This window comes from Bombus affinis, chromosome 3, assembly GCF_024516045.1.
Source record: "Bombus affinis isolate iyBomAffi1 chromosome 3, iyBomAffi1.2, whole genome shotgun sequence".
Taxonomy (NCBI): domain Eukaryota; kingdom Metazoa; phylum Arthropoda; class Insecta; order Hymenoptera; family Apidae; genus Bombus; species Bombus affinis.
In genome coordinates this window covers 11,473,029-11,496,884 of record NC_066346.1, presented here as the reverse complement: position 1 = coordinate 11,496,884, position 23,856 = coordinate 11,473,029, and the positions used below count along the sequence as shown (strand labels likewise).

Sequence of the window (23,856 nt, the reverse complement as noted above, 5' to 3'; positions counted from 1 at the left end):
TCCCAGTTACTTCCTTTTACGGACAAACTTAACGTTATATTCTATTGGTTAAATTCCCCTGAAACAATATTTCATTGGTTCAAATTGGATAAAAGATGTTTTCCATTGTTTTCTAGAAGCACTTACCAACATATTCTTAATATACATATGTATGTTATAATTATATAGTTATATATTTACTTGATATAGTTTGTAAATACTTGTAAAGTAAGTATTCACTTATCTTACACTTAACTAATATGGAATTTCATCAAATATTGAAATTATATATTGAAATTATAAATTGAAATATATATGTGTATTTAAGCTATTAATTATAATTTACAATTTATAACTAATGATAAGAGATACATATATAATAAAAATGTCATTGTTAAACATTGTTTTTATTGATCGTATTGCGAAATTTCGAATTTTGTTTCTACAAGAATAACTTGCAAAAGTTGGTAATAATTTTCAATTAATACAAGTTAGTGAAGTCAGGGGAAGTAAAGTTTAGTATAAATAAAAGATTTGTGAAATATTTAAAGTAAAAATAATTTATCTTTTATTTTGAGTAATATTTATATATTTCATTTTAAATGTTAACAATATTATGTACAATATTATGTTAAAATCGAAAAGTTTATACTTAAATAACCTATTTAAATAAAGAAACTACTAGTGTGTTATTTAATGTTAAATAATTACTTTCAGGTATGACACTCTTAACACAGTTGTATGCTTACACTTTAAAAAACTCCAAATCTCTCATAAATGCCACTTCTACCAATATAGGTTTGTAGAAAATAAACATATTATATTTGCAATCTTTAACATTATATTTCTTCATAAATTTATTTATATAAAGTGGGTGCTATTTCTATGTGGTACTGTTTTTAATTTTTATATTAATAGTATGTGTAAGGCATGCATCAAAAAAATTTAGTGGTAGTACACGTATCAGTCCTGGTCATGCAAGGCCTAAACACAGAGGATGGCGAGTACAAGATGGACATTGTGTAGAAAAATCTACAATATTAGCTACACAACGTACACCTCGATTTCATCCAGGACTATATGTAAATATAAAAAAGAATTGTACTCATATGCCAAATATATGTTATTTGCTAAATAAAGATGTATTAATTATTTGTTTTACAGGTTGGTTTTGGTAGAAATGGTACATTATATGCTTTAGAAAAGGGAAAAGTATTTATCACCTGTGAGAAGATTAATCCAAATCTGAGCCATGCTTGGGCTAGAGCACACTATGCTAACAGAGAAAACAATGTGATATATAAAAAACATTTTAATGTTATTCCTGATCCACAAGATAATAGATTTGTATTAATTGATGCTCTTTAAATACAAATTTTTTATTGTACTTATATTCTGATTATAAATCAAAAATATAAATAAAAGAAACCCAAGATTGTTTTCTAATGTTTCATAAGTTTAATCATATAATATTATTTAAGTATTGTTAAACATTTTCAAATGTAGCACTTTCTGCCCATTGGAATGATTGGTATTTTATGATTTGGTTTTCAGAGAAGAAAGCATATACTTGTGTTTTTCGAACATGGCAAGCAATCCGACACTGTGCTGAAAGTTCAGTTATTGGAATTTCCTCTTTTTTATCTTTACATAAAATTATGAATTGGGAGTGAAACATAATGGGATCTCCTATAACAAAAATATAAATAATTTAAATATTTATCTATCTCTATTAACAATATATAAACAACATATCTTAGATTACCAGGATAAGCTAGAAAATCTCCTCCAAATTTTTCTCCATTTGTTACATAATATCCTCTTTCCCATAAATCTTTATATGTCTTATATCGAAGTTGTTGTTTCTCATTTGAAGGATACTTCCATTCTATTATTTCTATATCATTTTCATCTGTCCATGGGTATGCTGAAAACATATTTCCATAAAATACCTAAGAAATAGAAATAAATATTTTAGATATAAGTATAATATCGTTTAATTTCATGCTTTCTCTTCTGGTCAATATCATTTTTCTCCTTACCTGTATGGGTTTGAATTAAAGCTTCAGTTTTGTCTAATTTGGGTAATTTTGCCATTTCTTCCTTTAATAAATCTTGTCTATTTATTTCAATATTATTAAATGCTGCTTGTACTTTAGGATCTAATGATTTCATTACTTTTTTCTTCCTTGTATCTATCCCAAGCATTTTTCGCTTTTTCCCTTCTATAATTTTGTCCATCATACCAATTATCTATAAAAATATATATTATTTTTACCAAATTATAACTTTTTAGTAGGATATTAACATATTTGTAAAAAGTATTCCCTTAGTAACCTGTTTTTGTCTTTCTTTCTTTAAACATTTTTCTTGTTCTACATATAATTTATTTCTATATTCTTCAAAAGCTTGTTTTAGAGAATTGGACGGTGGTTTTTGTAGACATGAATATCGTACAAGACGTGCAATATTCTTTTCAAGCAAAAGAGATACTTCTTCTGGTTGTAAGAGTAATGGAAGACCCAAAAATATATCTTGCCTAGGTTTCTTTGGAAGACAACCTATAAGTTCTCCAATTATTCGATAATCCTTTCTAAGCTTCAACCAGTCTAGAAACAAGATAAAAGTTAAAATTAATATATTGTGTTAAAAAATAAAATTATCATTTATATTTACATCTTTAATTTTAAAAGTAATAGCAGGTTTGTATTACCTTCTGCACTCCATATAAAGACATTGTTTCTTGATAAAATTAAGTCTATCATTTTTCTAAAATAATCAACTTTTCAAATCTTTACAATTGTATTAAATATATTTATTTTATATGTAATGTTAAACATTACAATTTATCACATGTTTTTCCATGTTGTTTTCAGTAACCAATCATATTAAGTGTTAAATGCTGATTCACATATGACAATTTTTTAGTAACTTTCCGGATCAATAAACACAAAAATTTCGTTTAATTATCTCACAGTATTATACAACATTTATAAAAAGGATTGTACATTATATCTAAATACGATATTTATCACGATATTATTTTCAAAATTCAAATCTAAATTATTGTAATTATTCTTGCGACTTGTTCGACAATAATAACGTTTATGTGTCCATTACTTTCTTTGCAATTGCTAAATTTCATCGCTTACTTCGTTAATACCGAAAATATTACTGTACTATGCATCGAATCTATCACATCATATTGCAATGTTAAAACATGGCAAAAATATTTGAATTCAACAGATGTCGCTATTCATCATTTCTGAATAATTATTTCGGGTAGAAGGGGAAGGAAGAGGATTGTCGAACATCTGTCACCAAGCGAAGGCTACGTCCGTTTTAGTCCCAAAAACCGCAATACCGTCATGGTACCCGGTTTTATAATTTTTTGAAGAACATCCAATATATTTGCAATCGGAACCGCGTTAATAGAGTGGTTTTATTTCTATTCTAACGTTTGTTCATATTTGGTGAGTGATTAAACGATATACCGATTATTCTTGTTTACCAATTGCGTAATGAACAAATAAACCGAAATTGAAGGACAAGCCCTTCAATTGAAGAGCTGCTTACCTTTGTGACTAACCTTCAAGTTCGAAACGTGCATACATACTTTTTATTTCTCTGAATTAGACTTGAAGTGATTATAAAAGGTATTTGTATATATCCTTATTTTCCAATGATACATTTATTTATCAGGTTCTACGTTTCATCTTCATAGTATTAAATTAAATATTATTAAATTTTTACAATTATATGAAAGTACTATTAAATGATAAAAAGTTTAACACGTTGATTGTCACGCGCATTTTACACATTTTTCATTGTATATCGCGTAAATTGGAATATAGTTCTATACCATAACATTGAATTTTTGCAAAATATGATCTAAATTGTTTATAGTGTTGACAATTTTTGTAAGAATCTATCATTTTAATCATTCTAAAAAAATTAGTAAAACGTGAGTCACTAATGACCACTGTGGCAATCAACATGTTAATATACTTGAGCCTAATTGATTATTAAATGCTATAAGAAGAAGAATAATGTGCAGATACGTTTTGTAGCCACTGAACGTGTTTTAATAATACTAATTTGTTATAATATTTATATTGAATAATATTTCTTTTTGTTTCAATATGTTTTATAAATTTTGCCAATTATGAGAACATAATTAATGAATATAGTGTTAAGTAAAGATAATTACTTTTCCCATGTAATGGTCTATTTGAATAGTTTAGTGATACTGCTGTTAAATAAAACATTTAATGTTATTTCCATTATTAATTTTTATTATTAAAAACAATTTTTCTATTGTGCTTTCTATTGTGAAATATATAAATATAGAAATATAATAATTTATATAGTTTCTATCATAAAGTACAATATGAAAATAATAATATTTATTTATTACTACAATACAGGAAAGATGAGTTCAGGCAGACCAATCAAATGTGTGGTAGTAGGGGATGGAACAGTAGGAAAAACATGTATGTTAATATCATATACAACTGACAGTTTTCCAGGAGAATATGTTCCTACAGTGTAAGTATAATCTTTGTACATACTAAAACATTTTTTGATTATAATATAATATGAGCAACATATATAAGCTGTGTGTGATTAACACGTTGATGGCCACGTTGGTCATATATGATCAGCCATGGTTTCTCCTGTGATGCCATGGTGGTCATTGGTGCATCTAACGGTGCACTGTGTTAAAACAATGTGACATTCCTGAGAAAAACATGTGATTCTGGTATAGCCGTCAAAGTGTTAAAAGATATTTAGAAAATATATTTGTGTTTTTAAATTTAATATTCATATGAATTTTTGTCATCCACCTTTTTCATGAAGCTGTGAAATGATATAGTTAATATTAACAAGACAATTTTGAATATCTTTTTATTGTTTACAAGAAATAATTTATTCTGCATTATAATTCTTTAAATTCTAAAATCTTTTCAGAACTTGTAAAATATTTCATATAATATTTAATTAAAAATTTTTTAAACATAAGTTTTATCATTTTTTATAGGTTTGACAATTATTCAGCACCTATGGTTGTGGATGGAATACCTGTTAGTCTAGGGCTTTGGGATACAGCAGGTCAAGAAGATTATGACAGGCTCCGTCCACTTTCATATCCACAGACTGATGTTTTTCTAATTTGTTTCTCAGTAACAAGCCCTTCATCTTTTGAAAATGTTACCAGCAAATGGTATCCAGAGATAAAACATCACTGCCCAGATGCCCCAATGATACTTGTTGGAACTAAAATAGATTTACGAGATGATCGTGAGACACTTACTGCCTTAGCTGAACAAGGTCTTAGTGCTATAAAACGTGAACAAGGACAAAAATTGGCAAATAAGGTATAAACATTTATAACTGTATAACAAAGACAGATACAAGAAAATAAATTACAATAATTTCCTAACTGGTAAATAATTTCAAACATAATCTATAGATTCGTGCAGTGAAATATATGGAATGTTCTGCACTCACACAACGTGGTCTAAAACAAGTGTTTGATGAAGCAGTACGTGCTGTTTTAAGACCTGAACCCCAAAAACGCAGACAGAGAAGATGCATTATGCTATAAACAATAAATAATCAAGATTCAATATAGGTAAAATCACGTATAAACTGACAGACTGAAATTAATTTTCTCAGAAACAAACGGACAAAATATGAATGTTTTGAAAAAAGGAAGGTAGCAAACCATGCATTTTAATAAATTCCTCTGGCAGCTATAGTTTAATGCATCATAAATGGAGTACAATTTGCAGCTTGTGTTTTTTAAAAACAAGCTGTAAAACTAACATAAGACTAGGAACAAATTAAAAAGTATGACACTATTATAATTTTTAACCAGTACTTAATGTTTAAATACATAAAAATAATTCCGAATTTGCATGTATCCCAGGTAGTGGTTTCAGACATTAATAATTTCAGACATCAATGCACTAGTCATGTATTAACGTACTATATCTTATAGTTATTTTTTTCATAAAACAACAATTTTCTATTTTGTAACATAATGATTTAATTCACGTTGAAATGAGACTAATATGTATTGCAATAACAATTTAGAATGTTGAATCTTAAAATTTTGGTCATAAAGCTGCCAGATTTCTAAATTTTTATACCTATGATAGTAAAAACATTCATTTAGTATACACATATGATAGATATAACAATCAATATACTAACAATTTTTATAAAATGTAAAATAGCATTATAGAATTATTTAAACAGACAGTGCCATAGCAACGAAGAAAAAATCAAATCAATGACACAAAAATTTTTTATGTCAGTTCTAGACAATATATGTATGTATTTTTTAAATCTCATATTAAAAAACATTAAAAAAGGTGTAAAGGAATTGAAGAATCTCATAATAAGAAATATTTTGTATTTATCTTAAAATTTTTGATAAATATTGTGGTTGTAATATTTCTTTGTACTCTAACAGAAAAATAACACATTATGCATAAAATACTGCCAACAAATATTCATGTACGTTTTTTTGCAAATCTGATAGCTTTATATGGCACATTTTATTGTCTAGAATTTGAACATTCTTCTCGTAAGTACATAATACAAAACACGTCATAATGTATTATGTGTATATTGATATTTATTTTATTTTGACTATATACTGAGTAATCATACTCTAAAAAGAATTTATTAGAAAAACACTTTAAAAATTTTTACGTCTGAAATTGTATTTCTGTTGTTGCATGTGGCAGATACAATTTTACAGATTGTTGCACTGGTGCAATCTGATTAATGAAAGGCTCTAAATTATTTTTCATAAAAACTGCGGAGTGTATTGCGAAAAGAATAATCAAAATATATATTGAATTACGTAAGAAAATGTAATACCAGTAACAAACATATGGTGCAAAGTATGCCTATAACACAGAGAACATAGCACAATTTATTTTAAACAGTAACCATGACATTTTTAATCTTCCATTATTATTTTTATAAAATTCATTTAGATCAATCTTTGCATTTAAAAGGTTAGTAACAGATTTTACAATAATGAATATCATTATAACATCATAGAACAACTATTGTTTTTCTGCTTTTATATATAAAATTAAAACACATCCATACTTATATTTAATTTATTATTGTGGACTTTTTTTTTGTACTGTAACATAGTTCATTTATACTTTATAATAGTAAAACATATTTTGATAATATTACATGCTCTCTATGAAAGGACTCAATAAAAAAATAGTGTGATGATAATTAACAAATATTCCATCACTTATGAACTTGCTATTTTTTTATATTTGGAAGAAAGCTTAGGATATAGAAAGATAGGACATGCGTGCCATATGCTTTCAAATTTATAAAAGAAATATTGAATATCATACTTAGTTGTACTTTTATTCAATGTGCATTTCAAATGAATTAAAAATATGTCAACATATTTAAAAAGAAAAATATTCCTAGTGTAAGTGGGGGTGAACTAAGAATGAGGCATATTAATGCTTGCTAAGTGTACATACTGTAGCATAGTGGTAACATGCTCTAAATTTCAATCAAATTTTAAAAATATTATAGCTATGTTTGTTTTTTCTGACACATTTCAGTATGTACACAATCTATTATCAAATAAATTAATCATGTGATTGAAGTATAGAGTGTGTCGTAAAATGTTTGCAGTAAGCTTTTTATACTTTGTTATATGTGCTATGATCTTGAATAACACAGTTATTTTTGGTATCTTTTGCTGCAATATTTTATAAATTTATGTTTTAGTTAAGAACATACAACATATTTGTAGTTCCTGTGTAAAACGATTGTTTTTTGAATGTTTGAAAAAGCACAATTGAAGATGACATTATTATTATTACTGTTCTACAACAGATTTAAGCCTAGAAACTTTTTATGTTATGTACATAACGTACATAAATGATACATTTATTATACGAAATAATCAGATATTAGCAGCGTGTTATATAATAATTGTATGTAAAGTTTGCATTTATTGTAAGTAGTGCATTTATTTTACAGTTATTATTGAAGATAAAGTTTATCACACAAAAATTAATTGGAAATAAGGATAAAACAAAGCACAATTTTTTAAATAGTATTTAAATGATATTTAATTTTTAAGATTAATATGAGGAACTATTTGCAGTATTACAATGTAAATAAAAATTTTAATCTTTACTCCAAAATTTACTGCTTACACCTGAAATTTTTCTTATATACTACATTTAAATTAATATATATTTGCAATTTACTATAATAAGAATAATTAATCATAACTTTATCTTAAGTAAAAAAAAATTAAATTCAGGCAGCTAATATAAAATGTGCAAGTAAAATGTTTTTTTATATGTATATATGATATTTTTTTTTAGCAAATAGGATCAAAGTTGATAAATATTTGCGTTAATAGCATAACTATGAATCTATACAGGTTGGTAAGATGAATTACACTACTTACAACTTGTGCATTTAATAAAAAGTTGATATTGATTTCTCCCTTTTTTAAAAACAAGAAAGTAACAGTAATGGATGCTACAAACCAAAGTTGAATGTTACTTCTAATGTAACACTTACAATCTTTATTACGTATTATTGCATATAAGTATAGAAAAAAATGAATGTATGAACTGTAAAAATATTCTAGTCACCATGAATTTGATTTTATTTATAAATGAGAAGTGTTTTATTAAAATTGTATTCAATTTACATCTAATCAATAAACATTTTTTATTGAAAGAAGGAAACAATCAAACTGAAATGATAAAGTGGAGGACATGAAAGTATTGATCTAATTTAAGATATTGTCAATTTAAGTAAAGCAGAATAAACCAAACAAGGAGGATAAGAAATCATTAGAATACAAATGTATGTACATGTATTAAGTAAATTTAATCGTCAGTAACTTAGAAACAACATTTATCTATTTTCTTAAAATTTCTGTAAAATTGCTAATTTCTGTACTAATAAAACAGCACAAGAGAACATTATATGAATCCAATAATATTTTATTTATATTCCACTCATAATTAATAATATTAAAAAATTTTTACATAAATTATGTTATTATATTACATAACAGATAAATTTTTATTAATAAAATAGTGATAGTCATTGTATTTTCATAAATGAACTCTTCTGCTGTTAGTACAAAAGTGAATACAAAGATAAAAATTGAAAAATTAATTTTACCTATCCTATTTTCTTATGAAAAATTCAAATTACAGTTGAATAATGAATAATAATCAAAGTGTAATTATATAAATGCATGTCCTACATACCACAGGGAAGCATTTATTTTTATTTATATGTATTTCAAAAAGAACTTCTTAAAATAAAGTACACACACAATGAGATATACTTAATTTTTAGTCAAGATCCTCATTTTATAGCTTAATTTTTTAAAATATCACATGATTGTATTAAAAGATTTGAAGCAAAAATTATCATAGAAGTTAAAGAATCTTTTACAAATGTAATACAATGAATAGACTAATTATATGAATAAATTGAATTATATGTATATGTATGTCTAACTCATATTTTTATTTTAATTATTTCAGTAGAATTTAAAATGCGGAAAGTAGCTACCTTTTTACAAAGTAACTAGAATTCTTTAGTGGATTTCAAATATTTAAATTGATTTCAAATATATTAAATAAGGATAGAATAAGCTAAAGCAAAAATTAAATAATTAAATGAAAACTTTTTGTTTTATACCAATATCGTATTACAACTCATTTTTGGTAGGAAGTCTCGTTCTATTTTATCATGAAAATTAATGGATTATTTTTTTAACAAATTTTTAAAGATAATATAAAAAACAAATATATATAAATAACTATGACTTCTCAAACATGTTCAATCAATCTTTTAATGTCTATTACATATATCGCTGCAAACATAACCTTTAGTCTTTAAAGTATATATGTATTTTTAAACAATGTTATACAGGACAATTTGTAATATTGTGCGAAGGACAGCATGTACAAATATACAAATATCGTATGCATTAAAAAGTGTATCGAACTTAAATACTAAACGATGTAATTTATTTCTGAATTGTTCATACCCGCAACAAAATTTGAATTCCATGTTATTTGTAAGATTCAAGAGTAAAGGAAACATTTCAAGAAAAGTAAGATAATTTTAGCACCCTTATATTTACTAAATATTTAATAATTTTAATGATTGAAGATATAAAACACTGTAGTGACCAAATTTTAAAGTATAAATTTATGTATACATAGAGTAAGAGTGAAGATGAAGAATCTGATGAAGATGAAGAGTTTGATATTGATGTTGATGACTATTTAAATACAGATAAATCAAAGGTAGTTGTAATTACAGTACCTTCTCTTCGATTAGATGCTATTGCTAAAGCTGGATTAGGAATATCACGCAAGTAAGTTAATGTCATTGTTGTTAAAATATTATTTAAATAAATAATGTATCATAAAGAAATGTTGAACATTCCAGATTGTACATATATATAAAATTTTGATATGCATAGTTTTGATATAAAACTACTTGTTATTATGAGTAATCTTAATCGAAATAAAAAATTTCTTTATTTGATTTATTTCTCTAAAAATATTTCTTTTTATTTTTAGTAAACTGGATAAAGATTTTTACAACAGTAACTTACGTGTAAATGGAAAAAAATGCTTCAAAAAAGGAATGATGGTATGATCTTTAATAATAAAATACATTTAAAATATCTAAAAATATTATTATATTAAGATAGAAATACATTTTACATCTTAATTATATAGGTGCGTATTGGAGATGAAATAGATGTCATTCAAAGACGAAGTCCTACAAATCCAAACTTTTTGATAATAAATCGATGTACATTACAAGCAGTTAAAGCAAATCCCGAAACAGATAGTATTAAAGTAAAATTAATTCAAAATAAATCTTTATTAGTTGAAAATTATAAAGATAAATGGGACAATAATGAATAATTGTATGAATAGTAAAAGTATATATATATATATATAAAATTCATTTATATATAATTAATATGTACATAATTGATAAGTATGTAATAGGTTTATGTGTAATAGATTTTATGTATACAGAACAAATAAATTTTTAATAATACAAGAACTAAATTCACAAAGAAATTATTTATTAAAATAGTTCTATATAAAATACAGTTCTTGTATCTTACTGAATGTTCATTTTTGCTAGTGTATCTTCTATAATTTTATTAGTCTGAAAAAGAAATGTACTCTTTGAAATTATATTTTAAGGTATATAAATTTTGTATCAAATTAAAGCAAAATACAATATACTTACATAAGCTATACAAAGTATTCCATTTGAATATAAGTTATTTAATTCTTTTAATACCTTAGTAATACTAGATGCATATTTAATTTTCTAGAAAAGAATAGTAATATATAAATTAATAAGATAAACAGCATTGAATTCTCAATAAAATGAAATATAAGATATTTACTTCCAAAACAAATATTGTATCATCATCATTTAAAAATGGTAAAAATGCAACTGCTAAATGATCTTGTTGGCACTGAAAACAATACTTTATGATGTTAGTGAAATTTAAGCCATGTACGACTGGACACGAATATAAAAGTTGTAAAGCTTCAATGCATTTTTCAATTTGTTCAGAGGTCGGATTTATATCCATTTTTCTGAAAGGTTCTGAAATTGTTACTTCCCATGCCAATAGATATCCATTAGAATTTACAATAATATTTATATTTCGTATTTGTAGTAAAATTTTTTTTAATTCATTAATCTGCAAACATAACAGGAATATATAAAATATTATTTTTGCGTATTCTAAAAATCGTTTAATACGTGTTATTTACCATTAATAATTTAGCTAATTTAGTTAAATTTTTATCCCAGAGAGAATATTCATATATTTCAAAATCTATGCAAAGCTGTGCAATAATAACAAGTGCTTGCGATGAATAACTTTGTGTTTTCCATAAAATTTGCACAAGTTCATATTTAGAACATGTTTCAAATGTATTTATACTGTAACCTATTCCTAATAATTCTAATTTACTTATATATTTCAAAGATCTCATATAATTTCTGAAATATAAATATTTAAAAATATTACTTGAGATAAAACATACAATTTTTTAAATTAAAAATATAAAAAGATTAGAAATCAATTACCTGATTGTTTGGTAATCACGTTTAGTTAAATCTTCCAATTTAACAGTATCGACTATAGTTTGTAATACACGAAGAGCTCTATAACGTGTTTCAGGACTATAATCTTCATTTTTTTCGCCAAAACTTATATTTATAAGAAAATTGATTGACAATTCGAGGTCTCCATGTTCTAAAATGTAGCATGCTCTGGAAATGTATTATTGATATCTAAATATTTTACATATCACATGTAAAAAGAGAATGTTTTAAATATAGTGATATACCTTAATAAATTATCATCACAATTTAGAGTTGATTCGGAATTTGTTGTTACTGAAAATGTTTCTGTTATACTTTGATTGAATTTTATATATTTAGTATCTGGTTGTAACCACTCCTGTAATAATTCTATCCGTAGTTTAACAACATTGATAGAGAATAACTGACTGAGAGAATTAACAGCAGTATTTATATCAGGTCTATGATTAGTAACACATTGATATCTTTGAGGTATACTTTCATCTGCATATAATTCACGAACTAATTTATTCGGGTTTCCGATTAATGACAAATAATTTTTGTTGTCTAAGCCATGTACACGTAAAACATGTTCCGATGTAAAACGTAAATATTTGAATTTTATTTTCTGAAATAGAGGCAATCACGATTTGATCATTAAAGTAATATATTAATAAAATTATAGAAAGCAAAATAAAAAATATATTTGTATAAAGTACATAAAAAATATACTTCTAGCATTCCTTCTTCAAACGTTGTAGATTTCTGGGCTGACAGCTGAGCATATTTATAACACTCTTCAACTGCTGCTACTTGATCAGCTCCTAATAATGCGATTATTTTATTTTGACTTATCAAGACATTTTTTCAGTAAGATATGATTTTTAGCATAATGTAATATATAAAATACCTGGTGGTGTATGATTGACAACATAATATAATGCTGCTGTACCATAATACAATGCATCTGGACCAGTCATTCTTTCTATACATCTTTTTATATCATCTAGCAAACTACCATTTTTTGAACAAAGAGACCATTTATCCATTTTGTGTTTATTCTTCCAAGCACGTGTTACTTCTCCTTTTATGGCTAAAGTACATACAATATGAGGTTGTAATTTAAGAACAGGAGCAATATCTAACCATTTCTCATAAGTCTTTAAATTTAATTCAGGAGCTAAAAATAAATTAATAATAAAATATTAAAATAATTGTGTATAATGTTTTAGCATTTTATACAATTTAACTATTTATTAAAACATAGTAAATAATATGCAATGAAAGAATTTTACTTATAAGTTTCCATAATTCAACTTTAGGCAGAAAAGGTAATCGCCATTCTGCAATAGGAGGTAAAGAAGTATATCCTGGGTTGAGATGCATCCACTCTTCACATTCTATTTGTGTAGCTAAACTACAAAAAACACATACATACATATATAGTATACCTAGTAGTACTACAGTCTACCCATATTCTTACCCAGTGCGAGTATAATTTTGTAAGAAACAAAAATAATTTCTATGTTCTATATTTTTGTCCTCTATAAGATCCATAAGAATTATAAATACTTCATAATAATAAAAATTTATCTGAAACAGTAAATTTACAGTCCTGAATATCAGATTATATTATTATATTATATTTATTTATAATATATTATATATACACTAAAATTATAACATTGGTGCATATGGTATCATACAGTACAATTAGATTTGTAACATTAGTACTTTCATACTTGCGATAAAACACTTGTAACACTGTCCTTTAAGGCAATTTTATCCGTGATATAAGTAGCAATTATATTGCATTTTTTTCTTAATTCATTTACTTCATTCTCATTAATATGCAATTCTAAAACCACAATCATAAAGATATTAAAAGTAAATGTATTAAAGTTTAATTTCTCTATAGCCTTTTACCTTTTTTCCCATTGTAATTATTTATATTTAATTTTGGGTTCCATGTTTTTACTACTGTTTGTAAATAAAGTAATAAACAATCCTGAATATCAAACCCAAAATCAAAGCAGAACTCTTGAAACAAAGGAACCATGTCATCATTATAGTTCATAATACGTTGTAATATTTCTCTCTTAATTGTAGCATCACTTGTTAAAAGTTCTGCAAATATTTTTTATAAGTATATTTTTTAAGCTCATACACATGTGTATACATATGTTCACGTAAAAGAAGAGAATATGGTAAAGTAATGAATTAAAGTAATGAACTGATTTAGACCTTTATATGAGATTAAATATTTAGACAACTTTTGCGTCCAATAATGCAATATTTTATTATTTTTAAATGTCTGCAGACATATTTGATTTCCTGTCAAATGAAAATATTCATATCCAAGTATTGTTATTCTTGAATGGCGAGCGTAATCTGGTTGAAATCTGAAAGAGATACTTTTATATTATTATTGTATCTCTTATACATTTATATTGAAGTACTTACGATTTACAAGCAGAAGATATCCATTTACATGCTTCTGAATCAGACAACATAAACAAGCAAGATAAACTAAGCTGAAGATCAAATGACCGACTACATATTATTTTTTTTAATAATATCATTGAAAGATGAAAATATATTGATTTAATTTCTATTAATAAAGTATCACTTATATTTTGTATAATGCAAAAGTTGAAATATAATGTTTTAATAATCTGCAATAAGCAATAATCGTTATGTTCCACTTTTAATTTCTTTATTTTATTGAGCAAGTTCTTCAAAGCTTCTTCTGCATTTAGCTAAAAAGTTATATTATTTATTTTATGCATTAATATCTCTCCAGAAAATATATTAACATTAATTACCTGATCAAAATATTCATCAGTTGCATCACTTGATACGTGTTTTATATCTATATCATAAATAAAGTACAAAGTTTCATTATATATATTCGTACATAAAATTAGGATCATTAATGAATTTTATTTTACCATGTTTTAATTTAGCCATATAATTTCTCTGTATAGAAATTGCATTTTTAAATAGCGGTAGTAAAAATTCATCTGTTGCGATAGCTAAATCTTTATATATCGTATACAACTTCCATTGTAATCTTGATAATTCTTCATGCTTTATATCCACTGAATTTGAACCATATCTAAGATTTTTATTAGAACACATTTGATATAAATTTGCCCATGTATACAATAGTAACATAGATTGTAATTCATCTAAAAATATACATCAAAATTATTAAAATATACATTAAAATTATTAATATTTAAATAATACACATACCATCTGAACATACACATAATGCAGCAGAACTTAAACTTTGAACTGTAACTGCAATGTCTGCATCTCTTGTAATATCTTGCATAATAAATAAACATATTTTATGTATATATTGACATTCATGTGTCATTATATTTAATTGTCCTTTGTATCTAAATAGGAATAATTACTTCAACAAAACTTAATATTATACGTTTGTATTTTTCATATCAATAAAATTTATTTACCTAATAAAATAATTTAATATGTTTATACTTTTTGTCTGCTCTAATAATGTAGATATTGCATCAATTCTTTGTAATTTAAGTAAGTCAGCAACCTTTATAACTTTTTTATAAGAGATAAATAAGTTTTCATCTTTCTCTATGTCCACTGAAATATTATTAAAAAATCGTAATTATAAATACTTAATTGTTGTAATTGTAAAAAGTATAAAATATAGAGAAAGATTATTTCATACTATCGCACAATCTCCTAATATAGTTTTGTAATATTTGCTTTTTTTTATCTTGATACTCTTCAAGTGTAACATTAATTTGAAAATCTTTCTTTAAAAAATACATTGATTTTATTTCATTTATACTATCGATAACGTTATTACAATGATGTGATTGGATTTTACACGTTTTTGAAAGCTTTTTTAATTGTAATTTTACCCAACCCAACATCTCAATGTGATGTATAAGAGACTCAGGCATGACCTGTATAATAAATATAAAGTTAAATAGTATGCCTGCACTTAAAAAATATAAAGTATCTTTTTAATAAAAATTATAGTATTTCAATGTACCTTTAGCGTTAAACCAGCTCTAACGAAATTAACAATTTGTACACAACAATATACTAAAATGTCATTTTCTAAGGAACTTAATGTCTTGGTTACATTTTCAAAATTCCTGTAAGTTCATTTTTGTTACTAGTTGATTTTAAAGAAATATTTTATGTTCTATGTTTGAAATTTCTTACCCCCTAACTAGGTAGTAATTTACACAGGATGCAAATGCTTTTTTCCTCGATAATAAATCATTTTTAGTTATTTGTTCAATATCTGATATCATGCTTTCATGATTTTCTTTTATTATACAGTGTATTAATTTCTGAAAAATGTTAAAATAACCATTTAACCATTTAAACCATTTAAATTGAAAAAATTTTTTGTAAATAATTAGTGGAGCTTACTGACATTATTTATGCCAATGCGTTCATATCCATATTTCTTTAAGATAAGTTTAATTGGAACACAATTATGTTCCATTCTGATTTGGGATATTAAAATATGATCAGAATTATAGCTTGTTTCTGTTAAAGTTACAATAGTTGAAGACCATGGAACTGTAGCTTTTTTCAGTACCTCTAATGTTTGTTGTAATTTAGTCTGTAATTATAAATAAGTATGTGCAAAACTATATTATATTTCCACTTAACATATAAATATCTCTAATTATATATATATATATATATGTATACCTCTATATCTTGAATTAAATCAATAATAAGAATAACTTTTTTCTCCCATGGAGCTTCTTCACCTGACCACCAACTTTTAGAATTCCTTAAAGTTTTCTATACAGGTATAATTTTCATCAATATTTAATAAAATCTGATCAATTTTAATTTAAACATACCTGTATATACGAAGAAAGTACATAATCATTTTGCAGAGAATTATTCAACATGTATTGTTTTAGAAATGTATTTATAAATTCTTGGATTATATTTATATGTATCTTATCCAGTAATATATATGAGACTTCCATAGGATCTCCAATATACGAATTGAGAGATATTGCTAATCTACAATTTTTATATTTTGATAAACTTATTTTTTTTTAAATTATTTAAGCTTAAAAAATTATAACATTACCTGTAATCAACTTTCAATTTTTGAATATCAGACATAGCTTGTATTAAAAAAACCAATTGTTTTAAATTGGAATCTTTGTTCAAACACCCTTGCTGAAAATATAACGAATGATGACTTTCTTCAAATTTTAATAATTTTATAAACTTTTCTGCAAAATCAATTCCAATCTGGGGCCATTCTGAACGATGAAACTGTTCAAATGATTTAACTTTTTTAATACCCCAGAGCATAATTTCACACATTGCATTAGGAACAAATGACAATAAACTGGGAATAAAGTGTGATAACCATGTCCAAAGGGCAACTAAGGATATCTTCTCAGGAAGAATTGCAAATATATCTTTTACTATTTCTATGGATACATGTTTTATTATATCTGGAAGATGTCTTGTCCAAATCAAAGTAGCTGCTTCCATTTCTCCCTATAATAAAAAAATTTAACCAGTTTATTTGTGCTAGTTTATTTTAATTATTTACCATACTTTACCAAACTCAAATGTGTTTTGTATTCTTCCATTAAATTCGCCCGTGAAAATTTAATCCATTCATTCATAATATCTTCATCATAACATTTTACATTTTTTTTATAACCCCAAATCATATGAAAAGTTTCTAACTTATGTAGTATATCATTAATCGAAGAAAGAAGTTTTAAATATTTATTATCTTCCTAAAATCAATAATATAAATATACTTAATATGAAATACAGAAAAATTAATGCAACTATTATCACTTAAAAGATGCTTACAGCAGTACTTTCTATTATTCTTGAACGTGCATACAAATAAATGTTCCTCATTTGTTTGTATTCAGGTATAAGTGCTTTGCTACAACATTCTACCACATATTGCACATCTTTTATTTTATCAAATATATTAAAAAGCATGTCTAATTGAAAAGGACTAGAAGTATTTTTTGCCCAAGGTCCAAGTTGTGATAGGAGCAATGCAGCTTTTGCACAATAAATGGGATCTGTAGATAAATTAAATTTATATGCAAAAGCTTCAGCTGCATCAAATTGTTTTTTTCTCACTAAACGTTGTAACTGATATTCAGGAAGACTTTCTGATACAGCTTTTACTCTAACTGTATCTATATATTCATTATTGGTAAAATTATTAATTCCTTCCAAATATAAAATTATTTCATCATAAGGATCCATAATTTCAATAAGATATGTTATAGGTGGTACATTTATTTTAAACTTTTCTTGGAAATCTGAATAGAACAAAGAATTTAATTACAAACAAAAAGTTATGCACACAAATTATACACATAAAATTAATTTTTTATACCTGGATAAGAAAGCACATGTAACATATACGTAGTACAATCATTATCAAATGTTAACACAAGTATTTGGCATATACCATTATCATTATTTTCAATAATTGCAAAATCTGATATAGGCTTAGAATATACTTGTATACCAAGTAGAGTTTGAGGACATATTATACTTAAAGTATAATCTGTACGTAAACATAACATTGCACTAAAATGATCAAAATCAGTATATTTTGTTAGGAACTGTTATAAATACATAAATGATCCATTTTATTAAAATTTTATAAATACTTACATGTAGCTTTTTAAAAATTTGACTTTAATATAATTATAATGAAATGTATTAAAATTAATATGCTGTTCACTGGGCCACATAAATAACATATTTGAACATAACATAGCTATTGATACTTCTCTAGTAGTTATACTTGCAGTAGCATATATTACCTACATAACTCATAACATTAAAAATCATAAAAAATACAGACCAAGTTAAATATATTTTTAAAAATATATTTTTATAGTTAAAATATTTTTGCACATTGTAGCATTGAAGTAGAAACATAACTTACCTCATCAGAAGAAAATCCTTTAAATAACTGTTCACATTTAACTTCTTTTGTTATCTCTTTTATTGCATCAATATTAATCTCATTTATAAGAGTCAACTGAATAAGTTTAGGATTAAATTGTAATACTCTGAAATATGAATCTAAATTATAATATAAATTTCATAATAATAAAATTTCATAATTAGTTATATATTTACCTATAAATAGCTCCATTTTTTGTGGCAAGATATATATTAATATATTCATCAGATTTGTTTTGTAAAAACATTGCTATTATTTTATCTTCAGTTTTTGTTATATTTCTATATGTGGAAAGTGACTAATTTAATAAATGACGTAATTTCAAAATGTAGCTATATAATATTTTATATATATGTATATATTTATACTTACTTTGTGAAGATTACTTGCCCTTTATTTAATAAATGAAGACAATATAATGTTCCATTTGATAAAGCAACAAATAAAAATATACCATTATGAGAAATACAATAACATGTTATTAATAATTCAAAACTGACACTTAATAGTATTTTTTCACATGTTCCATTCTCGAATATGGTAATTGACTTATCAATTGCTATACAAACTCTTGAATATTGCACAGATGCTAAGATATTTGGTTCTTTTGGTAACTTATAAACATAAAGGAAAACATTTTATTTAATTTATCTACCTAATTCAAATATTCGAATTTATGCTTTTTATCAAAAATAATAAATTACAAATATATTAAAAAATTCTTTGTCATATTAACTAGCAAATTAAGATTGTTAAATTAATAAATAATAAATAAAGAATAACAAAAAAACTTTTACAATTATTTGAAAACGTTTATAAAAGTAGTTGCAACCGTTAAATTTAAATTTATTGACATTTTTTACAATTAAAATAAAGTTGATATTAAATACCTTTCCAGTCGATTGTATTGTTGCAAGAGTAGAAGTTTCATATAATGAACCATTATTTTCTGCTACCGTTCTTACCCCAAAATTTACAGTTTCTTCTTCTCTATCAAATCCTGAAACCACTTTATTCCATAGCGCCATTTTACCCGCGAACATTTATGAAATGCGTTACAGCTGCGCAGGATCACTACATATGTATACCACATGATCACACATACATATATTGTATTGTGCGTAAAATTCATGTCGGATGACATCTGTAGGTGAATGAAGAAATTTATTGGAACCTAGTATATAATCTCAAAAAATTCCTTGTGGAAGAATAACAACTGTCAAACGTAAACTTTAGAATAGTACAAATATTAATTTATAATAATAACAAATTAATTTCTAATTATTACGCAATTTGTGTATAGGTAAATAACTTCGAGAATAAATCATTATTCTATCTCTAAATTGTTCAAAAATGGATATTTTAAAAGCAGAAATAATGAAGAAAAGAAAACAGTTGGAGGAGAGCAATGTCTTGGTAAATTTTTACAAACAATATACAGCTTTTTTGAAAACTTTTATTTTATTTCGTTTACTAAACTAGGTTAATATTGCAGCAAAATAACCGGAAATATTTTAGAAGAAGTGAACTAATAGCAAAAAATCAAGAAGTGAAGGAAGTACAAGAAAATAATGATGAGGATGTTAAAATTAATACGACTCAACAAGAAGACTCTGTAACTGATGGTAGCTCTGAGCATTTAACATTACCTAGACATGAAGTGATTAGAAGGTTACGTGAAAGAAGTGAACCTATACTACTATTTGGAGAATCAGAAATAGAAGCATTTAAACGATTAAGAAAATGTGAAATTCTTGAGCCTGAAGTGAATAAGGTAAGTATCAAAAATACTTGAAATCAATAAAATATTTCAATAAAATTGACATATTTCTTATACATATAATTTATTTTATATTAAAGGGTTTTAGAAATGATTTTCAAGAAGCTATGGAACAAGTAGATCAAGCATATCTAAATGAAATACTAGCTTCTTCTAAACCTCAAGATCGTGATGGAAAAGGAGACGTACATGTACCAGATGAAGGAGTTACCTATGAAGATTTACAAAAAATGTCTATAAAATTAAACAAGGGTGACAGGGATTTTGACTTAAATGTCATTACTCAATTTATACAATTCTTAGTACAAATGTGGGGCAATCAATTAAATAGTAGAAGTACTGCTGAAAAAATGAGTACTAGAGGAAAGATGGCTAGTGCTACTTATGCCCAAACAAGAGAATACTTGAAACCTCTTCTTAGAAAATTAAAAAATAGATCTCTGCCAGAAGATATTACGGATAGTTTAACCGATATTGTAAAACATTTACTTGAACGTAATTACATACTGGTAATTATGTCGGCTGTTAATAGATTAAATAATTTTAGTATAACACATTTATTACAAATAATTTATTATAGGCAAGTGATGCATACCTACAAATGGCAATTGGAAATTCTCCATGGCCTATTGGAGTAACTATGGTCGGTATTCATGCACGTACTGGAAGAGAAAAGATTTTCTCAAAGAACGTTGCACATGTAATGAACGATGAAACTCAAAGAAAATATATTCAAGCATTAAAAAGGCTAATGACCAAGTGTCAGGAGTACTATCCTACAGATCCGTCTCGTTGTGTAGAATATTCAAAAACCTAATATTTTTATACATAATATATATAAATAATTATACATTATAAAATACTAAAATACTTATACACTATACTATAGCTAAAGAAACTAAAGTTGTATTTAGTAACAAATCGATTCATCTATATCTGAATATTTCCTTGCATTATTTTTAATTTCTTTTTCTTTGCACCTTCAAATAATAAACATCTTAGAAATATTTGAAATTTGTAAAAATAAAAATATTATATTTTTAAAAGGTATTAATGGAATAATATAATTCTATCATCACATGTCTTTGATATTTTATACATTTCTTTATGTTGAACTTTATTGTGTTATGGACGTTAAGGACGTTAGTTCATTTGCCCTCTTTACTGCAGCTTCAATTGCATTCATCATAGAAGCTCTATAAATATAATTGGTAATGTTATACATTATATTAATATACATAATAATTTCATGCATAGTTTACCTGACTTGCCCACATTCCATAGCATGAATGCCTGCAATAGTTGTACCTCCTGGAGAACATACTTCATCCTTTAACTGACCAGGATGTTTGCCTGTTTCTAACACCATTTTACCAGCTCCAACCAATACTTGAGCTGCAAATTTTGTTGCCATAGGTCTTGGAACGCCCATTTTTACAGCACCATCTGCTAATGCTTCTATAACAAGATATGCCTGGAAATTTTGTTTAAGCTTAATGTTTGTGTTTAAAAAATAGGTAAATACATATACAATAGTGGACATATTTACATAAGCAGGACTAGATCCTGAAAGAGCACCTATAGCATTCATAAGAGACTGAGGAACATGTTCAGTTACACCAATATATGACAATAACTCTTCTACCATAACTTCATCTTGAACCGTTGCATTCACAGAACAATATACTAGATATATAATCGAAATATGAAAATATAAGAAGATTACACTCTTATTAATTACATACATAATGCCAAAGTTTTCTTTTACCTGTTATTCCTTCTCCAACCATCATTGGAGTGTTAGGCATACATCTAATTATTCTAGGATGACTAACAATAGATTTAAGTTTCTGGAAATATGAAATCAACTTTATAATTTGTTTCTATGAACTTCTTTGTAGCATTGATAATAATGATTTTTACATTAGATAAAGTCTCTAATGTAACTCCTACAAGAACTGAAACAAAAAGTTTATAGTGATGATGTACTGTCATTGTTTCTTTGGTACACTTAAGTGCATCATCAAGCATTTGAGGCTTCATAGCTAAAAATATGATTTCACAATTATCCACTACTTCTCCATTTTTTAAAGTAGCATGGGCACCTAAGTCGTTCCAAAAGCTTAGAGTTTTAGAAGTACGAGCAGAAACCCATACATTGTTTGGATCTAAAATACCTATAACAAAAAATTAATTATGTTATTCTAAATTAATTATAATTAACTATTAACATTGTAATCATTATTATTATAACATTTGATTACCTTTACGAATTAAACCAGCACCAATAGCACTGGCCATATTTCCACCACCAATGAAACCCACCTTAGTTGACAAAAAATGGTCATTCATGGTTATTAGTACTTAATAATTAATTTAAATACAAATAATGTACGTATTATTTATAATTAAATATGTGACGTGTATTTTAATTTGTGACAAGGTATAATATATTTGTACTGTTTTCAAAGTATTCTGGCTGGGACTTCTGACATTTAACGGATGTTATGAAAGATAAATTATAGATTAAATGACACGAATTTTCTGCCTGTTATTTATTAAATACGTTTTATTGGATGTTTGATATTGAACTGCTTTCTTATATATTTTCAAACAAATTTTTTTTTATATTTTTAAGCGCGTAGTTAGAGAGAAAATTTGGAAAGACAAAATATGAAATGTCACGAAGTATGAAAGGAACATAGAAAGAGACTGAAAAGAAGTAAACTGATAAAATGTCATTAAGTAACTATTGCGTCACATAAAAATATAATTTTGAAAATGTTGATAGAATTTTAAAAATTTGATTTATCTTTAATACAATTCATACTTGAATTTATGTTCAATTTATAGGAATTAATGTAACTTTTTTATATAGTAGATTTTTTATATAATATTGCATTGGATGATATTTTATAGTTTC

General features: G+C 25.4%; 7 protein-coding genes and 1 long non-coding RNA gene across 11 annotated transcripts; 4 read left to right on the top strand and 4 right to left on the bottom strand.

The window, feature by feature from the left end:
• Positions 1–79: 79 nt before the first annotated feature.
• On the top strand, positions 80–1,410 carry LOC126914783 (39S ribosomal protein L27, mitochondrial). Of its 3 annotated transcripts, none has more exons than XM_050719196.1 (4): positions 80–207; positions 697–777; positions 898–1,061; positions 1,144–1,410. In XM_050719196.1, exons 2-4 carry the CDS (start codon positions 699–701, stop codon positions 1,345–1,347), a joined length of 447 nt encoding a protein of 148 aa, XP_050575153.1. In that variant the 5' UTR covers positions 80–207; positions 697–698; the 3' UTR covers positions 1,348–1,410. The 3 variants fall into 3 exon arrangements, with proteins under 3 accessions (XP_050575153.1, XP_050575156.1, XP_050575154.1); XM_050719199.1 differs by lacking the exon at positions 80–207 and adding an exon at positions 364–493; XM_050719197.1 differs by lacking the exon at positions 80–207 and adding an exon at positions 399–529.
• Positions 1,411–1,414: 4 nt separating this feature from the next.
• On the bottom strand, positions 1,415–3,204 carry LOC126914730 (tRNA-splicing endonuclease subunit Sen34). The gene is made up of 5 exons (XM_050719103.1): positions 2,693–3,204; positions 2,317–2,588; positions 2,022–2,232; positions 1,745–1,906; positions 1,415–1,668 (listed from the first exon to the last, which is right to left on the bottom strand). Exons 1-5 carry the CDS (start codon positions 2,742–2,744, stop codon positions 1,466–1,468), a joined length of 900 nt encoding a protein of 299 aa, XP_050575060.1. The 5' UTR covers positions 2,745–3,204; the 3' UTR covers positions 1,415–1,465.
• Positions 3,205–4,411: 1,207 nt separating this feature from the next.
• LOC126914761 (ras-related C3 botulinum toxin substrate 1) lies at positions 4,412–9,353 on the top strand. Its single transcript, XM_050719166.1, has 3 exons — positions 4,412–4,527; positions 5,021–5,357; positions 5,453–9,353. The coding sequence occupies exons 1-3, from the start codon at positions 4,412–4,414 to the stop codon at positions 5,585–5,587; spliced, it is 588 nt and encodes a 195-aa protein (XP_050575123.1). The 3' UTR covers positions 5,588–9,353.
• Positions 5,151–9,844, bottom strand: LOC126914883 (uncharacterized). The gene is made up of 3 exons (XR_007709904.1): positions 9,718–9,844; positions 5,491–5,581; positions 5,151–5,256 (listed from the first exon to the last, which is right to left on the bottom strand). It is a non-coding gene; the product is annotated as an uncharacterized LOC126914883 (long non-coding RNA).
• An 82-nt stretch (positions 9,845–9,926) lies between these two features.
• Positions 9,927–11,318, top strand: LOC126914756 (mitochondrial transcription rescue factor 1). Its single transcript, XM_050719159.1, has 4 exons — positions 9,927–10,135; positions 10,248–10,402; positions 10,611–10,683; positions 10,773–11,318. The coding sequence occupies exons 1-4, from the start codon at positions 9,941–9,943 to the stop codon at positions 10,962–10,964; spliced, it is 615 nt and encodes a 204-aa protein (XP_050575116.1). The 5' UTR covers positions 9,927–9,940; the 3' UTR covers positions 10,965–11,318.
• Positions 11,111–20,196, bottom strand: LOC126914248 (kinetochore-associated protein 1). Its single transcript, XM_050717894.1, has 33 exons — positions 20,044–20,196; positions 19,526–19,767; positions 19,330–19,434; positions 19,133–19,259; positions 18,856–19,007; positions 18,572–18,768; positions 18,025–18,494; positions 17,763–17,945; positions 17,276–17,697; positions 17,037–17,205; positions 16,879–16,974; positions 16,595–16,786; positions 16,378–16,508; positions 16,202–16,307; positions 15,872–16,112; positions 15,638–15,783; positions 15,415–15,574; positions 15,108–15,347; positions 14,982–15,028; positions 14,620–14,915; positions 14,401–14,558; positions 14,083–14,283; positions 13,899–14,014; positions 13,640–13,749; positions 13,452–13,573; positions 13,067–13,336; positions 12,889–12,980; positions 12,423–12,784; positions 12,160–12,345; positions 11,841–12,072; positions 11,465–11,767; positions 11,302–11,385; positions 11,111–11,217 (listed from the first exon to the last, which is right to left on the bottom strand). The coding sequence occupies exons 1-33, from the start codon at positions 20,194–20,196 to the stop codon at positions 11,170–11,172; spliced, it is 6,159 nt and encodes a 2,052-aa protein (XP_050573851.1). The 3' UTR covers positions 11,111–11,169.
• A 61-nt stretch (positions 20,197–20,257) lies between these two features.
• LOC126914719 (pre-mRNA-splicing factor 18) lies at positions 20,258–22,013 on the top strand. 2 transcript variants are annotated; one of them, XM_050719080.1, is made up of 5 exons: positions 20,258–20,378; positions 20,457–20,569; positions 20,649–20,927; positions 21,014–21,442; positions 21,514–22,013. In XM_050719080.1, the coding sequence occupies exons 2-5, from the start codon at positions 20,507–20,509 to the stop codon at positions 21,748–21,750; spliced, it is 1,008 nt and encodes a 335-aa protein (XP_050575037.1). In that variant the 5' UTR covers positions 20,258–20,378; positions 20,457–20,506; the 3' UTR covers positions 21,751–22,013. The 2 variants fall into 2 exon arrangements, with proteins under 2 accessions (XP_050575037.1, XP_050575038.1); XM_050719081.1 differs by lacking the exon at positions 20,258–20,378 and having other exon boundaries at positions 20,379–20,569; positions 20,636–20,927.
• LOC126914739 (pyrroline-5-carboxylate reductase 2-like) lies at positions 21,941–23,665 on the bottom strand. Its single transcript, XM_050719124.1, has 6 exons — positions 23,198–23,665; positions 22,857–23,110; positions 22,702–22,783; positions 22,483–22,619; positions 22,196–22,407; positions 21,941–22,129 (listed from the first exon to the last, which is right to left on the bottom strand). Exons 1-6 carry the CDS (start codon positions 23,283–23,285, stop codon positions 22,051–22,053), a joined length of 852 nt encoding a protein of 283 aa, XP_050575081.1. The 5' UTR covers positions 23,286–23,665; the 3' UTR covers positions 21,941–22,050.
• Positions 23,666–23,856: the final 191 nt, after the last annotated feature.

Excerpts from the sequence above, each read along its gene's own strand:
- LOC126914783 (XM_050719196.1), top strand. The coding sequence starts at position 699 with ATGACACTCTTAACACAGTTGTATGCTTACACTTTAAAAAACTCCAAA. Across the intron at positions 778-897 it reads TGCCACTTCTACCAATATAG|TATGTGTAAGGCATGCATCA; the intron begins GTTTGTAGAAAA and ends TTATATTAATAG. Across the intron at positions 1,062-1,143 it reads GATTTCATCCAGGACTATAT|GTTGGTTTTGGTAGAAATGG; the intron begins GTAAATATAAAA and ends TTTGTTTTACAG.
- LOC126914730 (XM_050719103.1), bottom strand. The coding sequence starts at position 2,744 with ATGATAGACTTAATTTTATCAAGAAACAATGTCTTTATATGGAGTGCA. Across the intron at positions 2,233-2,316 it reads AGAAAGAAAGACAAAAACAG|ATAATTGGTATGATGGACAA; the intron begins GTTACTAAGGGA and ends ATATTTTTATAG. Across the intron at positions 1,669-1,744 it reads AGATTTTCTAGCTTATCCTG|GAGATCCCATTATGTTTCAC; the intron begins GTAATCTAAGAT and ends TTTTTGTTATAG.
- LOC126914761 (XM_050719166.1), top strand. The coding sequence starts at position 4,412 with ATGAGTTCAGGCAGACCAATCAAATGTGTGGTAGTAGGGGATGGAACA. Across the intron at positions 4,528-5,020 it reads GGAGAATATGTTCCTACAGT|GTTTGACAATTATTCAGCAC; the intron begins GTAAGTATAATC and ends CATTTTTTATAG. Across the intron at positions 5,358-5,452 it reads GACAAAAATTGGCAAATAAG|ATTCGTGCAGTGAAATATAT; the intron begins GTATAAACATTT and ends CATAATCTATAG.
- LOC126914719 (XM_050719080.1), top strand. The coding sequence starts at position 20,507 with ATGGATATTTTAAAAGCAGAAATAATGAAGAAAAGAAAACAGTTGGAG. Across the intron at positions 20,570-20,648 it reads TGGAGGAGAGCAATGTCTTG|CAAAATAACCGGAAATATTT; the intron begins GTAAATTTTTAC and ends TTAATATTGCAG. Across the intron at positions 20,928-21,013 it reads TTGAGCCTGAAGTGAATAAG|GGTTTTAGAAATGATTTTCA; the intron begins GTAAGTATCAAA and ends TTTATATTAAAG.
- LOC126914756 (XM_050719159.1), top strand. The coding sequence starts at position 9,941 with ATGTTATACAGGACAATTTGTAATATTGTGCGAAGGACAGCATGTACA. Across the intron at positions 10,136-10,247 it reads AAGGAAACATTTCAAGAAAA|AGTAAGAGTGAAGATGAAGA; the intron begins GTAAGATAATTT and ends ATGTATACATAG. Across the intron at positions 10,684-10,772 it reads GCTTCAAAAAAGGAATGATG|GTGCGTATTGGAGATGAAAT; the intron begins GTATGATCTTTA and ends TTAATTATATAG.
- LOC126914248 (XM_050717894.1), bottom strand. The coding sequence starts at position 20,196 with ATGTTCGCGGGTAAAATGGCGCTATGGAATAAAGTGGTTTCAGGATTT. Across the intron at positions 19,260-19,329 it reads AAAAATGGAGCTATTTATAG|AGTATTACAATTTAATCCTA; the intron begins GTAAATATATAA and ends TTCATATTTCAG. Across the intron at positions 11,768-11,840 it reads AATTAGCTAAATTATTAATG|ATTAATGAATTAAAAAAAAT; the intron begins GTAAATAACACG and ends TTATGTTTGCAG.
- LOC126914739 (XM_050719124.1), bottom strand. The coding sequence starts at position 23,285 with ATGAATGACCATTTTTTGTCAACTAAGGTGGGTTTCATTGGTGGTGGA. Across the intron at positions 22,784-22,856 it reads CATTAGAGACTTTATCTAAT|AAACTTAAATCTATTGTTAG; the intron begins GTAAAAATCATT and ends TCATATTTCCAG. Across the intron at positions 22,130-22,195 it reads ATGGAATGTGGGCAAGTCAG|AGCTTCTATGATGAATGCAA; the intron begins GTAAACTATGCA and ends TTATATTTATAG.